Here is a 17716-nt window from a genome sequence, read left to right as displayed (position 1 = left end):
CCTCTATTTGCTCAAAGGATCAGTAGCAATGCGCTCATCACACTGAAAGAAAAATGGGTCTGCTTAAGATGCTGGAATTTCACTACTCATAAAAGATCAGGCGTCTTAGTGCCACTGCCTGTGCTGGTGCGACGCAGTAGTCAACAAGAGACGACAATGCACTATGCAAAAAGAAAACCATGAAAATATGTGGAACTTAACACAAAGGCATGGAAGAAAACAACAACAAACATGAAAATAGACAGAAACATTCATTATGACTCATCTGAGAAATGCTCTGCTCTTGTCAGGTGTGAATATATTTGCTTGTGTTGTTTGGCAGTGTTGTTGACAATTAGTATGGTCCATAAGCAGAAACCCTGTGGGCTGAGGAGTATGGGTAGGGCAGCAAATCCTAGGTGGGGTTGCAGCATGGTGTGAAAAGTGGCCTTCATGACTCTGGAGCTCGAAACAAGCTACAACCTTTACGTCTTTTATCCTCTTTAGCTTGAAAGGGTCAAGTCAATCATTTTGTAACTTCAGACTAAACAAGTTATTATTAGGGGTGTCAGTGTGCATGTTAATGCATGATCACAACATGTATATCAAACGTTTTTATCGTCGAAATAGGTGTATCCCAATGACAGCATTCTAAGCTAGCTGAAATTAACTTGTTTTCTGGCGTTATAATGCACAGAAAAGGGGAAAGAAATACTGAGGCTATTAACTGCTGAGTAACTAATTAAAGTATTCATTTCTTTATGAATGCAAAAATAAATAAATCATAAAATGTGGCCTTGTGACCAAATAGCGGTGTAGTTTTGGCCAACAGTCTACACAAATCTGTTCTGGAGCCTTTAAATGTCAACTTTTACTCAACTGATGTCTTGCAAAAGCACCCCCACAAGAAGAGTCACTCCTTACCTGCTCCTGGGGCTAGAAGCCAGCTGTACAGATAACCAGCAGCCATGGAAAAATAAAGAACCAAGGCTCTTTGGCTGCTGACGGTGTCTAGAATGTGCTCTACAGTTACTGGGGTGTAGGGGTCTGACTCCTGTTGGCCCGTCTGCCTCTCAACCAAGAGGTCGGCGAAAGCTCGTGTCCGTCCTCGCTCTGCCACCGCCAGAGCCTCATCATGATGGCCTGCAATGTAAAGACATCAGTGCTCCAAAATGCATACCAGACAAAAGTAATATACAGAAGCAGTTTGTATATTAACATACCTAAGCTCACAAGGACCCTCTGGAGAGCCTGGTAGCAGGATGTTTGCAGGTCAAACAGGGAAAGTTTGTAGTCTGTGCTGTGCTGAGCTTCATGTCTGATGGTCTCAAACAGTGCAGATGCCCGATAGAGCTATAAATCAACAATGATGGCATACAATTAACTATTGTCAGATACAATTGTCTTCAGTTATCACATCACACACTGCAAAAAAGGGCCAGCAAAATGTAAGATAAAACGACCATATTTTGGGGGAAACATACTTGAAACTAGCAAAAATCTGTCCATGCTGTCACACTCTTCGGTGACACGGTCTGTCTTTTATAGTATGCTTGTGTTTCTCCATTTGTGTTGGGTTGCTCACGCTCCTTCTGTGTTCCGTACTCAGACTCTGACACATTGAGCTGGGCGGAGCTACCAGGACCCTGCAGCTGTTTCTAATCAGTCCCCGTCTTATCCTCCTCACCTGCAGCCAGCCAGTGCCGCATTATTCTCCAAGGTGTAGCCTTCACACCAAGTGCTTCATAGTTCTCTGACCCTTCCTCTCCCGCCATCGGCAGCTTGCCTGTCCACTCCAAGTCATCCGGCCAACCTGCATTCCCGCAACCCATCCAGCTCATGTGGTATATCCTTCTATCCTTCGTCAATTTCAGTTCCTGGTTTTTTGCCCACGGTGCCACCTTTTGTTTGCACCGTCGCCCTGAGTTCCTGTTCCTGGCCAATTTTTGTGTTTTTATTAAATTATTTTGAACTACTTGAACTGTTCCTGTGTCTGCATCATGGGATCTATCCACATCGCTTATAAGAGCTTGACACATGCAGCAAATAAGTTTGACTTTCAATTAAGAATTCTATATCTAGAAATAAGCAGGACCGAAATCTGAGATTTAAGATTTTTAATAAGCAGGAACTTTGAGCTGGAAATACTTATTCATTCATTCATTCATTTTCTACCGCTTTTTCCTCACGAGGGTTGCGGGGGGTGCTGGAGCCTATCCCAGCTGTCTTCAGACGAGAGGCGGGGTACACTCAATCACCCAAGCCAGCCAATCACCTATGGACAATTTGGAGTCGCCAATTAACCTAGCATGTTTTTGGAATGTGGGAGGAAACCGGAGTACGGAGAAAACCCACGCATGCACGGGGAGAACATGCAAACTCCACACAGAGATGCCCGAGGGTGGAATTGAACCCTGGCCTCGTCGCTGTGAGGTCTGCGCGCTAACCACTAGACCGCTGTGCCGCCCTGGAAATACTTATTTTGAGAATGAAATACTTAAGTTTAAACTTGTTACAACCGCTAAAAAAAAATTTTTTAGAGAGCGGGGATTGACTACCGACCTTTGACTTTCTGAACAACCTGCTTTACCTCCTGCACCACAGCTTCGCTAAGGGAAAACACCATACTATTGTGAATTAATATGTATATATTATACATAGGACCTTGAAAGAAGCCTAAATCAATCTTAAATGAAAAAAGGGCTTGCCAAATATAAGATAAACAGACTAGCTATTTGGAAAAAATACTAGTACAAAAAAACTAGTGAAATGATCTGTCTATGCAGCTAGATCATTTTACTTACAACTAATGGCATATTAATGCAAAAATGAATGCACAGTATCCTGAAACTGACAAGTTTTTCACTTGTATACTGCTTTTCTACCTCTAAGGCACTCAAAGCGCTTTGAGAATGTTTGCATATTTATCTACTGATGATGATGCAGCATCAGGACCATCTGAGGCCTCACTATCTTGCTCGTACTTCCACATGACCACAGGAGGATCAAACCCACAACTTTCAGGTTGGGAGGCAACCACAATACCACCTGAACCGTGCAGCCCCATTGTCAATAGGGGGCGGTCCGTGAGTGGAATAAATTAAAACAGACCAATTTAGAAATTCAAGGAAATACAGCTGGAATAGGTGCAGATTCTGGAAAATCTAGAGAGCTTTCTGTGTGGGTTATTGTGTGTAGCTGCTCCATAGAAGTCAACAATACAAAGGGATGAAGAATGATCTTAATCGGTCCGCTTTAAAGTGCAGCACACATTAAATTTGTTGAAAAAGTTGTTTTCTGTGTGTGTAAGGAAAAAAAAAATGGACAAAAAAATTATATGTGCCCCAGGGGGTAGCATCACCCCTCCCCGTTGTGGCACGTTTTCCAGCTGTCTAAACAGGACAGCCACTTGAATATATTGATGAATTGCCATGCAATACAAGTAGGCTTCTCTTGAGTTCGTATTTGAATTAACATGGAAAAGGGCAAGCTATTATGTGGGCATCTTAAGGAGGCACACATCCAACTGCTTGATGACCCTGTTGTTAGCAGCTGATTTTATTTAGTGGCATACATTGCATTTAGAGGAGGGAGATGATGGAAAGGCAGGGTGGTGGGAAGCACAGATCTGCCTATCCAGGAGTGCTGATTCATAGAAGCCTTTATTGATTTCCTATTCCTGCGTCAATGTTCAAGGTGCAGGATGACGGAGAGTGCTACAGAGCTACTCTCCAGTAGTGCAGGGCCAAAACAAAGGCTAAAGCACTCTGCACAGATTGTTTGATCACAGTCACACAAGACAAACAGCTGCAGTAAATAAAGAGTTGCAGTTCATGGAGAAATGAATTGTATCAACACTGTGGTTGTGATTGGAGAGGGAGGAAGTGTGATTTTTAGGAACACTCATAAGCATAGATCGTAGTATATCTGGAAGATCCCAAGGTCATGCAGCAAAGTGTGTCAGAGGGAGTGGAAAGCAGAGATCAGTAGAGAATCTGTGAGCTGTGCTGCATTAGTTCTAGTAGGAGAAGCTGCTAGTCCCTGGGTGATTTCGCTGATAGGGCTGTGGGCTGATTGCTGCAGTGCTACTTCCATTTGTTAGATTTTGCAGACACCCCTTCAAGAGTGAAACTCATTTCTCAAAGCATCTTGGCGTGGTGACAAACCCACATGTGCTGTGTCCGCAGTGACCTGTTGGGCTGTGGTACAGACAACGCTGTCATGGATTCAGAATGTCACAGACTCTAACATGGCTTTTATCTGGCATGTTGAGTAAATGTCAATGTCATACCAAATCAGTGAAGCAAGTTTGATGTACAAGCTCCTCCATTTCTTTTCTTTAAAATACCTTCTTCCTCCCCTGGGGATTCCCCCCTTCTTGGCAAATACAGAAGGTAAACAATCTTCAGAGGAGCACTGAAATTTAAGTAAACAGGATCTTATTGATTCATGCTCTTCTAACATATGAATGCCAAGTGGTTGTCAGACATAGCATTAAAATCAAAACAGGTCAATCTGTGTGTCCCGGTGAACAACAGCACAAGACAAGCACCATAGCAATGATTTTACATAATATAGAGTAGAAGGTCAAGTGCCTTCATTCCGCACATATGCTTTATGAATTTCAATTCAAATTGTGGGTCATGGGATTTACTGAGGGCATCGGCAGCAACACATCACCCTAGAAATAACCATTGAATCTCAATTGGAGGACCACTTGAGCGACTTCTGCTCAGCGACAATACCATTATAGTATATGTAGCAGAATGGATCCCATAAATAGAAATGGTTTCAATCAGCATCCTTTAGACTACTTTATTATATGTTATTGTAACCAGTATGTATTACAGTCTACTGTTATATATTGACAGAATTTCTGGTCTATTCAGCCAACACCAAACTAAGACTCATTCATTTAGCAAACTCAAATGAGAATATTACACAAACTTGCATTGGAGTGTATCATTAGTGCAGAATTGAAAATTGAAAACAGCTAAAGCACAAGAAGGAAAACACATGTCATGAGAACACATACTGTATGTTCATTTTTGTGTATCGTAACAATGCTTTGGATAACATTTACTAAATGAAAGCGGCTGTATAACATCGCCATAAACACATGTGGCAGTCGCTGCTGGGAAAAACAAAAAAACATAAAGAACTGTGGTGTGTGGACAGACTGCAGCAAGAGATGTTAAGAGGATATTGCATGCCTGCCAGGTGGGCAGTGGACTGAACAGGAGTGTGTGTCTGATGTATGTGTGTGATGTGGTGGTCTGGGACTGCAACAATACATGCAGATAGAAAAGGAGTCTTCAGTCATCTGTCTACTGAGATGACGGCATGTACCAGCTCAACACGCTCCACAGCGTATTGCCAGCAGACACGTTTCAGCTGCAAAGCAACCATTGTTTGTCCTCCACTTTTCTCTCCCTGTTGGGCTATTTTCCCCACCATTACTAAGAACTCACATTCCAAGCTGTACATCTTTGCATATTAATCTCATTGGCCAGATGTGTGTTCATAAGTGGCCAGTTTTAAGTACATATGGTGGAGCTCAGATTCAGTGTTAGTTAAGGAAAGACGAGCCAATATTTTACCTGATGTTGGGCCTCCTCCAGATTCCCACTGGCCCAAAGAGACAGCCCCAGACGATGGCGGATCTTAGCCTCCTCCTCACGCCGAGCCAACTGCTCTGCAAGCCGCAGGCCTGTCAGAAAGAGGAGGAAGTGTGAGTGAATGAGCATCGGAGGAGGTAGAGAGTGAAAATTATTCAGAGCAGGCAGACTCGTTCGAGGGAACAGATGTAAGCGTAGTATGGCACTGATGTTCTGCCCGTGAACAGGTTTGGATATTTGGCGGCTGTTCTAAGATGCAGCTCACACTGGGACAACTTTCAAAGACACACACTCATAGGGGGAGGCTTTCGGGCCGTAATGCAATCAATGCCGAGAATCGACCGACTAAACAAACACAAACACACGCTTAATACCAACACAAAAGAAGGTATATTACTTTGTCATCAAGTGTACAAATGTTTACAAAACATCTATATTTAACAACAGACACTCACTATATCTACTACTTTATGTACCCATGTGTACTCAAATTACAGGATTATTATATATAAGAGTGTACTAATGATGTGACGACTAATACTTTGACACTTTATAGTTAACTTCTTTTCTTACTCGTCTACATGTTGATGATGTTCCTTAATATAACTAGTTAACTAGTTAACTTGTCTGAAACAAACAAGCAATTGATTACTGTCAAAGAATAACCTCACTGTAGGTTAGGATGCCATAATCTTAATATAATATTTACACAGGACTATTTATTGCCCATAAATGAGTAAAACAGAGGTACAAAAGGTGAGCTCAATATTTCTAGTATTTCCTAATCATTCAGTGGAGTAATTGCTCATTAATCGTGGTTAACTGGTTCCAGACCCAACTCTGACAAGGGAATTTCCACAAAGTAGTTTCTTCTTATTTGGGCAATTTACTGTTCACGCTGCACTTTACATTATGTTGTTCATATTTGGTGTCTATTCTATCTATTTATTCTCCACATTATTATTATTTATTATTACTTATCTTCTTTTGTGTCTGTTATTATATGGGAGCCAGGCAACGACATTTCGTTGGCAATTTCACTACTGTGTTTTTGTGCAATGACAATAAAGGGAGTCTATCTATCTATCTATCTATTTGGTAGACATAATAACGGAATGTAAGACATATTTGACATAAATAGAACATAACATAAAGATTTGCTTGTTGTTTTTTTTTTTTTTCCTGGACAACATACTTCCTGCTGTGGCCACTGTCTCATCAATGTAACATTACTGACATCTCGTGTCCTAGTGAAAGAGTCTTCGGGATTTGGCTATTTTTATGGTTGAATATGTTTAATTTAGGCTAAGGGTTATGTAAAATCTGATTGGATATGCATATCTGTTGATTAATACTAGACCGTAGTCAGCCATGAAGCAGGAATAATTAATTATTTATTTATTTATTTTGGGCTGACCGAGTGCTTAGCGTGCAGGCCACACAACTAGGAGACCCGGGTTCGAATCCCATCTCTCTCTCATCTCTCTCCCTGGGTGGTGTTGGCAAACAGATAATTTATAAACCCTTCATAAAGGTATCCTTATTAAAAAGTGGTATTGTCTACTTTATATCGTCTGAGCTATTGGTGGGCATATAAAAGTGAGAGTCTACTAAGGTGTGTATGCTCAACAGTTTGCTTTTCACTTCCAATCCCTCAAGCCGTGACATGTATGTATCCTTGGCCTACCTGGCAGGTTTCGCTGTGCCCAATTAATAGGATGAAAATGTCACCCAACAGAGGATAATGACAGGAGGTGGGGATTGGGTCATCACCCACAAGATGTTACAACACATTGTCACACGGAGAGTGCAACACGCTTTTGCTCATACACAGTCTCACTTAAATGCACTTTTAAGTAAGTCTATTCTCTGGACGCTTATGTGATGGAGGAGTCTAGACATGCTTTTGGTCAGAGAGGGTAGAAAATGGGCCAAGCCACGCTCGTTATACTGTGTTTTTCCCGGCAATACTGGAAAAGGGCCTGTGGCTGGACAAGATAAGCCAAGAACAGAGAGCATGACCTGAAACTATTCCGCAAACCTCACCAACACGCCACGTAACCGTAGACTTCATGGCTCCTCTATGGCCATTCTACCCGGCAGGCTTTGAAGATTGATACAGTCCACCAACAATCCCCTAGCCCCCCCTCCTTATCTTTCCACGTTCCCTCCCCCTGCCTGCACGCCTGCCCTCTTTCGCCCCTGCATCTGCTGTGCTCCCTTCTCTCTCTACTTCCGTTAGTCCTCTTCTCATCTCTGTGCCTCCCCTCCGCTCTCCGCTACCTGTTTCATCTCAAATGCGGCTGCAGTGCTCGCAGGGACTCTGCAATGTTTAGGGCTCATTAGCCAGTGGAACAAGAGATAGGAAACAGATCTAAATTATAGTCTTCATTCTCTGACAGTCTCACCCCTCACTCATCCCAACTGTAGCTGTGAGCCTTTCATCTGCCTGCACACACACACACACACACACACACACACAGTCTTTTCCCTCTCAGAGTTGCTCTGTGATAGTTTTTTTATGATCAAGCTGGAATGTCAACCAATTCTGTTTTCTTTATTCTCCATATGACAGGGAAATAATACATGTGAATTATGACTCATGCCCATTGCTGATTCGCCTCTCTGCCCGCCTGACATCTTCTTTCGATTCTCTTTCTCTCGATCTCTCTTTGCCTTCCAAACGCTCTTGTTCCCTCTGTTCTCCTACCCTGTATCACTCAGCGTCTGTCACTGTCACCAGTCACCAAGCGTGCCTTTGGTATGCCCTGCAGGCACAGTCACATAGCAGTGGCTGACACCAAAATGTGGCTGTGGCTGACTGCCCCCCAAAGATCAACCGCAGAACACTTTAAAGGCTGCTTGACAGCTGGGTGAGAGAATCTCTGCAGCCCCTAAGGCCCACACACCTCTGCCTTCAGACACATGAATGTGGATAGGATAAAGGTCATGAAATCTTATGCATGCGCCACACAAACACAAAAACACCAAAGTACAGATGCACTCATGCCAACAGAGTACATTTTGATCATGGGCACATGTGGACCATAACAGTACATGCTGTACTATCGTCATGTTCCAGACTACTATGTTGGGTTTCCCATTTTCTTACCATGAAATAAATACTCAACACAAGCTAATATGTTGTGCAGATAAAGCCTCTCTGATTTATGGCATGTATGCATTAAACTGCATAATTTGGAAGCAACAACCATCAAGGAGGCACAAGCAAGATTTATAAAAACAAGAATATGTGGGGGGAGGACATATAATGTAGTAGGCTGAGAAAAGTTCCAGAAATTGCAAGGGTTGTTGATAGTTTGTTTTTTTATATTGAATATCAATTAAGTGCATCTATTTTAACACTCCTAAAATGTATTTTAGGTGAATTAATGCTTAATTGTGCTTAAAATAAAAGTGCTATGGGTCAAGATTATTATTCTATAATTTGTTATTATATTAGTGAGGCATAACAGAACTGTGGCATTCCCATTAGTTGCTACAATGATGGCATTGCTTTAATATTTTTTAATTGTTGCTATTGTGCATTGTAGTGTGAAACTATTGTGTTCGTCGCTAGAGCAGTTTTGTCATTTTCTGTAGATTTCTAGCAATCCAATATATCAGGTATTGGGACCGACATCTGACCTTCTCACCGACATCAAGTGACAACAGAGAGGAAGGAAAAATTGCAGCTAGAACAGCTTCCCTCTTCTGGTAAGACTTTTAGCGTGTCGTTGTGTACATTCAGACAGAAGAACATAACACCCAAAAGTTTACAATATCTGCTTTAGTTTATCCCAGAAACTGTTAAGCGGGGTTGAGGCCATGTCTCCGAAAGCTTTCCACACCAAGCAGCCATTGGAAAACTAACCAAAATGTCTTGGTGAGAAAAAGAGCAAGAATAATGAAGATTCATTGGAAAGTAAAGGCCAAGACCAACATGTGATCCATCCATCCATCCATTTTTCATACCGCTTATCCTCACTGGGGTCGTGGGCATGCTGGAGCCTATACCAGCTGTCGAGAGGCGGGGTACACCCTGGACTGGTCGCCAGCCAATCACAGGGCACATATACACAGAGACAAACAACCATTCGCACTCACATTCATACCTATGGACCATTTGGAGTTGCCAATTAACCTAACATGTTTTTGGAAAGTGGGAGGAAACTGGAGAACCCGCGTGCACGAGAAGAACATGCAAACTCCAGAGATCCCAGGTCTCCGAGCTGTGAGGCCACACGCGCTAACCACTCGCCACCATGCAGCCCCAACATGTGATTGATTATATAAATGCTACAGAGGTACATCTCAAACTAAAAGACAGAAACAGTGTTTTTTCTGTTGTGTCTTCCACTGACTAGACATATTATCTGTGTCATTGATGAGCACAGACTGACTCAGGAGGTCACATGGTAGCAACACTGTCTGCTCTAGTTTGAATCTTCTTTTCTATCCCTCCTTCCAATTAATCTTTTTTGGGAAACAAACAAAACAGAACAGCGACTGGAAAAAAACTAGCAGTCGGCATAGGTAAAAACAAACAAGCAAAAAAAACTGGGTAGGTCTGGGTAGGTTGGCCAGAAATAATTGGCTGTCAAGTGCAGTGAAGGCGGTGTTCATTTTGCACAGCCAGACTGAGTACCACTACAAGGACAGCGTAGGGGACAGCAGGAGGACAGGTTGAAGACAGAACGGCCTGTCACCTTTGTTTTCATTAACGTTCGACAAACACGCCCTGCCTGCAAGGTATAGGCCAAGCTAATTCCAATAATGCCAATGGAGGGCAGATAGAGGAGCTGCATTCCCGCAGTGTGAAATATATGATTCACCCCATATAGCAACTGCAATTTTCTTGGATTCAAACAGTGTTTGGGCCATAACACAGTAGGGGTGCCTGAGTAAACGGTCTGTTAATGGGCATGCGCAACGCAGGTGGAATGGCTATTTAGCCCACATAAATGGGGGACTGCAACCTATCACATCTGCACTGACTGAGATTATTAATTTTCAAGAGAGCAAGCTGAGGGTTTTGTTTTCATCATAATCTGCGCGACATGAAAATATATTTTGGCAACTCTATTTGCAGAAAGTAGATTCAAAAGCGGGTAGCACAGCCCGCAGTAAACAGGCAAACGGCTTTGGCATGCATGCATGTAAGTAATAACGGAATACCTATACAGCAAGAGACACAAGCTAGACGCCTAAAAAGCACCCAGAATCCCTTGTGCACTCCAAAGCAGAAAAACACAAACACACACGTGCAGGCATATATCCTAATAAAAATGTAGCAAAGGCTTAGCGGCAAATAGGTTGCGAATTTCATATTCATTAATTCACAAACTCTAAGCCTATCAGCTCAGGCAACAAAGGCAACCCTCACTGTTGCTCCCCGTGCTTTACTCACCTTCCTGCAGGTACATGACAGCTTGTGAATAGTTCTGCAGTGCGTGGTGTGTTCTCCCCAGGCTGCCATAAGCTAGTGTTTTGGCAGCCAAGTCATTAGTCTGAGCTGCCACGCTAAGGTGCTGCTCTTGGAAGACAACTGCCCGCTCGTAGTTTCCCAGTGATTCATAAGTAAGACCCAAGTTCCCATAGGCACGGGCTTGCCGCGTGGGGCTTCCAGCTTCCTCTGCGATCTCCAGGTCACTCTGGTGGCATCTCAGCGCTGTCTCATACTCCCCCATCGCTTGGTACACAGCCCCTAAACCGCAGCTGGCATCGCCCTCTAGTAGTCGATCTTGGGTGTCGCGGGCGATGGCCAGTTGACGCTCCAGACATGAGATGGCCTGCTCATAATTGCCCAACTGACTGTGGAGTGCACCAAGTTCGCCGTAGGCCTGAGCCTTGCCTCCACACTCTCCCAGCTCATGAGCTACAACCAGCCGCTTCTCAAAGCACACAAGCGACTGTTGGAGGTTTCCCATCGCCCTGCAAGGAGACACAGAAAAGGTCAATAGAAACATACTGACTATGACATCGGCACTTCACTTTCAATGAAATATACAACAACCTCTTAAATAAATGTGGAGAGTCATGATGATTTACAAACACCAGCGTGTCCAATAAGTGTGTAATGCAGGGGTTTCAAACACACGGCCCGCGGGCCAAATGTGGCCCGCAGGACACTAGTTTGAGGCCCCCGCCTTGATGTGAAAGTTTAATGTTAGTGCGGCCCGCGCAAGTTTGATATGGATACTGTGTGGTATCATGTACCCAGAAAAAATTATTACGTTTGATTAATGTTCATGTTAAAGGTTAACTGTTAATAGTTATCCTCCCTATCCGTGTGGAAGTGGTAAGTTTTTGGCTATTTAAGTTTAAAGGAAATAACTTGAAGGCTACCGTTTAGGTCGCTAGCTCTCTAGTTTGCGAGTCAGCATGTGTCTCAAGACCCTGCAGTTGCGCAATATGTTGTAAATAAAAAAAGTATAAATGTGGTTATAGTTGTGTTTTGTCATGGCTCTAATAATGCTTTGTTAATTTTAATCTGAAAAAATAATTTGTCTAGCCACCAACTATATGTGGTTTCTTAAGTTTTTATTATTTGCCGTTTTATTATTATTATTATTATTATATTTATTTATTACTGATAGATTGATTTTCTTTATTCTTGATTTGTTTATTTATTTTTCATCTTATTTTGTGCAGAAAAAAAATTAAGATATTTGAGAACAGTGGAATGTTTTATCAGAGCTTTTAATGTAGAAAATCGGAACCAAAGCACTGAAAAGGTTTGTGTATTTTTCTGTTTTTAGTAAATGCGTTTTTTTTTTTTTTTTTTTTGGAAAACCTAATGCGGCCCAGCCTTGCCCAGACTCTAGCTCTAGTGGCCCCCAGGTAAACTGAGTTTGAGACCCCTGGTATAATGTATATGGACAGAGCAGATAGAATTTTATATATGCGAGTCTGGATATGAAATTCAGATTAACACTCGGGTGACATCCTCTAAAATAAGATGTGTCAATGCAGTCTTCCTTCCCTCTAGGGTAGGCCTACACTGTACATTGTATTGTACAGTACATGTTGACAGCACGTAAACTTCTCTAATCCATTAATTGGCTCTCATAGTCTTCAAACGGACATTTTTCATCTTCTCAGGGATATCAACAATTGCTGGATGCTGGTTCAAAGGGAAAGCAAAAAGAATAAAGCTCTTCAATATAATTAATGTTGTGTGATAACAAATGCACGACTGTGAACTGTCGGAAGATGAGAGCTTTGTGAGTGACGACTATTATTTCCACTGAACTCGTGCATATCTAATGCTGCTACGTGTGATTTCCATAGCGCTGACAACACCCAATAGGAGGAAAATCATTTGTCAAATGAGGACTCCTGAGCAGGTCTTTTTTGCAGACACATTTTTGGTGCAGACTCATTGGAAGCTATGATTTCATTGACACATATAGAGTAAACAGATGGAGAATCTTTTGACGCCTTAAAAAAAAGCGAACTTTCTCCGGTTTTGAACAACGGTGCGTTAAAGCCTCTTTGCATACAGATAAGGCCAGGACCGCTAAACTGCTGCTGAGACAGCTAGCACTCGTCTAACAAAACAGCTTTGCTAAGAGCGTCTCTAAACAAAATAATATGCAAAGCAGTATTAGAGTGATTATTAGGAACATATAGTTAAATACACTGGAAAATTTGTACAAACCTCACAAACTATTTTGTAGTATTTGTTTTAAGTGTGCATTTTTTTAAAATATATCAGTCTGTGTTTTAATAATGGATGAATGTTACATATGTCAGTAAGTTTTTGTGTCAATCTCCATGTGTATTTGACATAAATACTTTTTTTGCCTTTGGATTCACAACCAATTTTAATATGATTTCATGCAGACTGACCTGTGTCCATTTCCCAAGCCTCTGTATGCCTTCTCCTGATCCTGCATACGGCTGAGACTCTGAGCTACCGACAGGTACTGTTCGTAGTATTTGATGGCTTCCTCAAAGTCTCCAAGCGCCTCATAACAGTCTCCTAGGTTTCCGTAGGCCCTGCCCCTGTCCATTACTGCCTCGTTACCACTCAGTTGCTGCAGAGTAGCAAGCTGTTGCTCCAGGTACCCAATAGCTTCCTCCATCACTCCTACATTCATTTTTGTTATGCCCATATTTCCATACACCTGTGCTTCCACAACAGGATCCTTCAACCTCTGTCCGAGTTCCAGCTGCTCTTCATAGCTCTTAAAGGCCATGGCATACTTGCCCAAGGCCATGTAGACGGCCGCCAAGTGACCGTGAGCTTTGCACTCTCCAGACACATCTCCGAGTTCTTGGTAGACCTCCAGTTCTTGAGTGTGGTAGCCAAGAGCTTTGTCATATTTATGCACAAGTCTGTAAGTGGCCCCAAGGGCGGCGTAGGCACAGGCCTCCATTCTACGCTCCTTCACCTGAAACCAGACAACAAGCATACAATATGAATCAAAATCCCACTGATAATATTTGAAGAACTTTTGATGATATTTGTGTTATGTAATACCTGATGAGCTAAGGCCAATTGCTGCTCGTAAAACTGAATGGCTCCAGACACATCCTTTTTGCAGACAAATATGTCCCCTAGATTCCCCAGAGCTCTGAAGCGAGCCTGTGAATTGTTTAGAGATTGAGCAAGTGATAACAGATATTTCTGACACTCCTCTGCCTTGGAAAAGTCTCCCAGGGCCTTGAAGGCCAAACCCAGATTACAGTATGCTTTGGCTTGACTCAGTTTGTCATGAAGATCCTTGGCCAGAGCGAGGTCCTGCTCGTAGTATTTGACAGCATCCTGGTAGTTGCCCAAGCAGTAGTGGGCATAGCCTAAATTGTGACAAACTTTTCCTTCACTTTCCATGTCTTGGAGGTCGGGAGACAAACGGAGGTACTGCTCATAATAGGGCACAGCCTGAGGGAATTCTCCACGTGAGCAGTGAAAGTTGCCAAGATTTCCAAGGGCCCGCGCTTCACTCTGCACATCTCTGAGCTCGCGAGCAATGTTGAGATGGTTCTGGTAATGCTGCAAAGCCCGATCATGGGCTCCCAGGGCTTGGTAAGCCACAGCCAAATTACCATGAGTGGATGCCTGCGAGGCCCGGTCGTTGACCTCCATGGAGATTTGCAACTCCTGGCGGTGGTAGCGAACAGCCTGGTCAAAAGCTCCAAGGGCGTTGTAGGCATTGCCCATGTTGCCATAGGCCCGGCCCTGTGCGGCATAGTCACTGAGCTCCTGTGCAATGGCGAGGTGTGTTTTGTGGAGTTTAAGTGCTGTCTCATAGTCTCCCTTCATCTGGTGAATGATGCCTGCAAAGACAGGAAAGCATTAAGTTAAAAGACGAGAATAGATTTAAATTCAAGTGCCTTGTCAGTGTTAACGTAGAAAAAAAACAACTAATTTGGTTGCTAAATATGCTCTGAGAGCCATCTACTCTCTGCATACTATACACTCTCACACAATTGTAGTCATTATAAATGCAAATCAAAAGCTGTGTTTTGTGTCTCCATAAGATGTTACAAAAATCAGCCACGGGAGTTGGTGATGATTCTTAGAGAAATAAAAAGAAAGCTTTAAGAGGATGTGTGAGTTGATAGAAAGCTCAGCAACAACTTCACAATTAGATAATTGTAGAGAAACCATCAATAATAGAGAGGCTAGTGCTAGTGCCAAATGTATAATTTATAATAAAATACGGCCCAAAAAAATAACAACTTTGCACCGCTCAGACAACCATCTGCCACAAAGATTGCATTGCTTTTTATGATCGTTTTTCAAAAAAAGACACATTTTCAGCTTAATTCAGACAATGCTTTAGCACACACAAGAGACCTACAAATCAGACCAGTGTGTTTGTATGCTTGCATTTGAAGTGATGCAACTTGAGCTTGACCTTGGCCATCACCCTGAAGACTTGTATGCCTTGCACATCATTTGGGGAAACAGACAGGCACTGCATGCGATATATAAAATCTAATAACCAATGCACCAAAATATGGCACAACTTGAAACAAAAACGAAAATCCAAGTTGTGCCTTAGGCATTGAGCAGTCCATATGCACCTAGTTGCCTTGTTTTAGCTTGAGGTTTTTTGACAACCTTGCACAATCCCCTCAGTTTTGCTTGTTAAGCATCCTAAGAGTCACGGGCAGGCAGCTTGGAGTACTACTGACAGCTCACAAAGTCAATTTCAAGGTTATGGCATCCTCAACACTGAGTGATCTTACAGAGGATATAATGTCTGCCGATGCATTTCCAGCAAAAAAGCTCAGTAATGGACAGAAGATTGTCAGGGCAGAGGCAAGGGGTATAGCCCCACCCCCCCCACATGGTAAGGGGATTATAGTAAATAAAACCATACTTCTACTACGGGCTGCCCCCAAAGCATGTCCAAAATCAATGTGACACTTTTGCCTGTGTCCTGGTGTTCAATTAAACCTTAATGAAATGCTCTATAGCAACCATTGTAAAACCAGGGTAAAAAAGTGCATGTACCCAAATTTCTATATAAAGTCCAATGCATTCTGAGCCCTACACCATCCATCCATTCACTGTACCGCTTGTCTGAGCCCTATACATTTGTCCATAACAAAAGGCATTAAAACCATAGCAATGTGTTGTCACTTCTCATTACACAGCTAGCTGTACATTAAGGCAAAAGTGATGACTTCTAGGGATGTTACTGTCTTCTGAATACATCCTTTTTATTTAGTAAATATTCGCAATGAAGGTCCATCGTGCTGCTGTCTGCAGAATTTTAAGACGACTTTAAACAATGGTTCAGCCACTTGGTAAGCATGATATTGGGAATAAAGTTGACCAATCTGAAGGTGTGAGTCATTCATCATTTACACATCATCGTTCATATTTTATTTACATTTGATAGCAGGGTGCTAGAATCATGGCAGTATTGTCAGTGCTACCAGTTACAAAAAAAAGTATTTTCCTGAAAGTTGACATATAATAAAGCACCATATACTGCACACATTGGTGTGGAAAAGTGTTTGCCTCGTTCATTCAGATGAACATAATTGCAAATTCAATTTTGAATATTACTTCTTTTGCCTGTGTAAAATAACAAGGGTGTGGAAGTAGTAAACTGAGGCAGACATTAGATCCTCCGGGGCTCTGCAGAGAGGAAGGGGTGGAGTTGTGTTTTGGGCTTAAGGTACCAAATCCTTAGTTTCAGACAGAGGCATCACCTACAGTCTGACTGACAGAGATACAGGAAAGAGGGAGATGAAAAAACGGGTGCTGCTGAGAGGGTGGTCTTCAAACCCAAACAGCAACCAGCAGCCAGTTCCACCTGCAACACTGAGCTGCTACTTCTATGCACCTGCTGTTTAGCTCCCTACTGTAAAAAAAACAGTCACTGCAATAGCCGCAACATCTGACACCTCAAGGGTTTCTCATACTTTCATTTATTTGTGATTAGTACAAATATGTGTACATTATCGTTAAAATGAGCACACATATACAATCAGCCCAGCACACATGATGAATTATTTTTTCTTCATTATTTTTGTGTGTGTGTTATAAAGGTGTACGCATGGACGTCTACCGTTACGTGAAATGATACCCATAAGTCAATAACTCCACGTTCTGTTGTTCTGTCTTTCTTATGACACAGACTAAAAAGTTATTTTTATTTTTTTTTGTCCATACGCAACACACACAGAAAAATTGCAACTCTGTGGGAAACAGTGCCCCTACTGCTTAAATTAACCAAGTATTAGTTTGTATTTGTATTAGTATTGAAAACGAACTACATTTAGCTACAGTAGATTACAAATAAAGCTGAATAATGTGGTCTGAACAATTAAAAATGTGTTGCACAACTTGTGCTTCACTTCTGTGTGAGAACCAAGACCATTTTTTTTGTTGCTGTTATTATTTTCTTTTTTCTGGGCATTCAATCTAGTTTCTGCAATCCTTTTCAGAAACTGAAGTATGGGACCCTGTTGTAAGTAATAGCAAGCAAGGATCACTGAGCACAGTGGGTCACTACTGGTGTCTAATGGCAAAAAGGCCCAGGGATCAAATCTGTGTCAGCTCTATTCTTTGTGTGTAGAGTTTACATGTACCAGGGTACCAGTCCAAAAACCTGTACATATAATAGAGGACTGCAATATATTGTCTGTCT

General features: G+C 42.3%; 1 protein-coding gene across 11 annotated transcripts in view; it reads right to left on the bottom strand.

Annotated features, from left to right (window-relative positions):
- LOC131128603 (tetratricopeptide repeat protein 28-like) overlaps window positions 1-17716 on the bottom strand; it is a 245366-nt gene that overhangs the window by 13114 nt on the left and 214536 nt on the right. For all 11 annotated transcript variants that reach the window (XM_058071604.1, XM_058071603.1, XM_058071602.1 and 8 more), the window contains 6 exons: window positions 14086-14882; window positions 13452-13996; window positions 11008-11531; window positions 5580-5689; window positions 1203-1332; window positions 904-1122 (listed from right to left, as the gene is read on the bottom strand). In XM_058071604.1, the coding sequence (XP_057927587.1) occupies window positions 904-1122; window positions 1203-1332; window positions 5580-5689; window positions 11008-11531; window positions 13452-13996; window positions 14086-14882 (2325 nt within the window). The remainder of the gene's footprint in view (window positions 1-903; window positions 1123-1202; window positions 1333-5579; window positions 5690-11007; window positions 11532-13451; window positions 13997-14085; window positions 14883-17716) is intronic.

Source organism: Doryrhamphus excisus, chromosome 4 (genome assembly GCF_030265055.1).
Source record: "Doryrhamphus excisus isolate RoL2022-K1 chromosome 4, RoL_Dexc_1.0, whole genome shotgun sequence".
NCBI classification, from domain to species: Eukaryota; Metazoa; Chordata; class Actinopteri; order Syngnathiformes; family Syngnathidae; genus Doryrhamphus; species Doryrhamphus excisus.
Note: the sequence above shows the minus strand (reverse complement) of the source record. Positions and strands in the feature narration are given on the sequence as shown.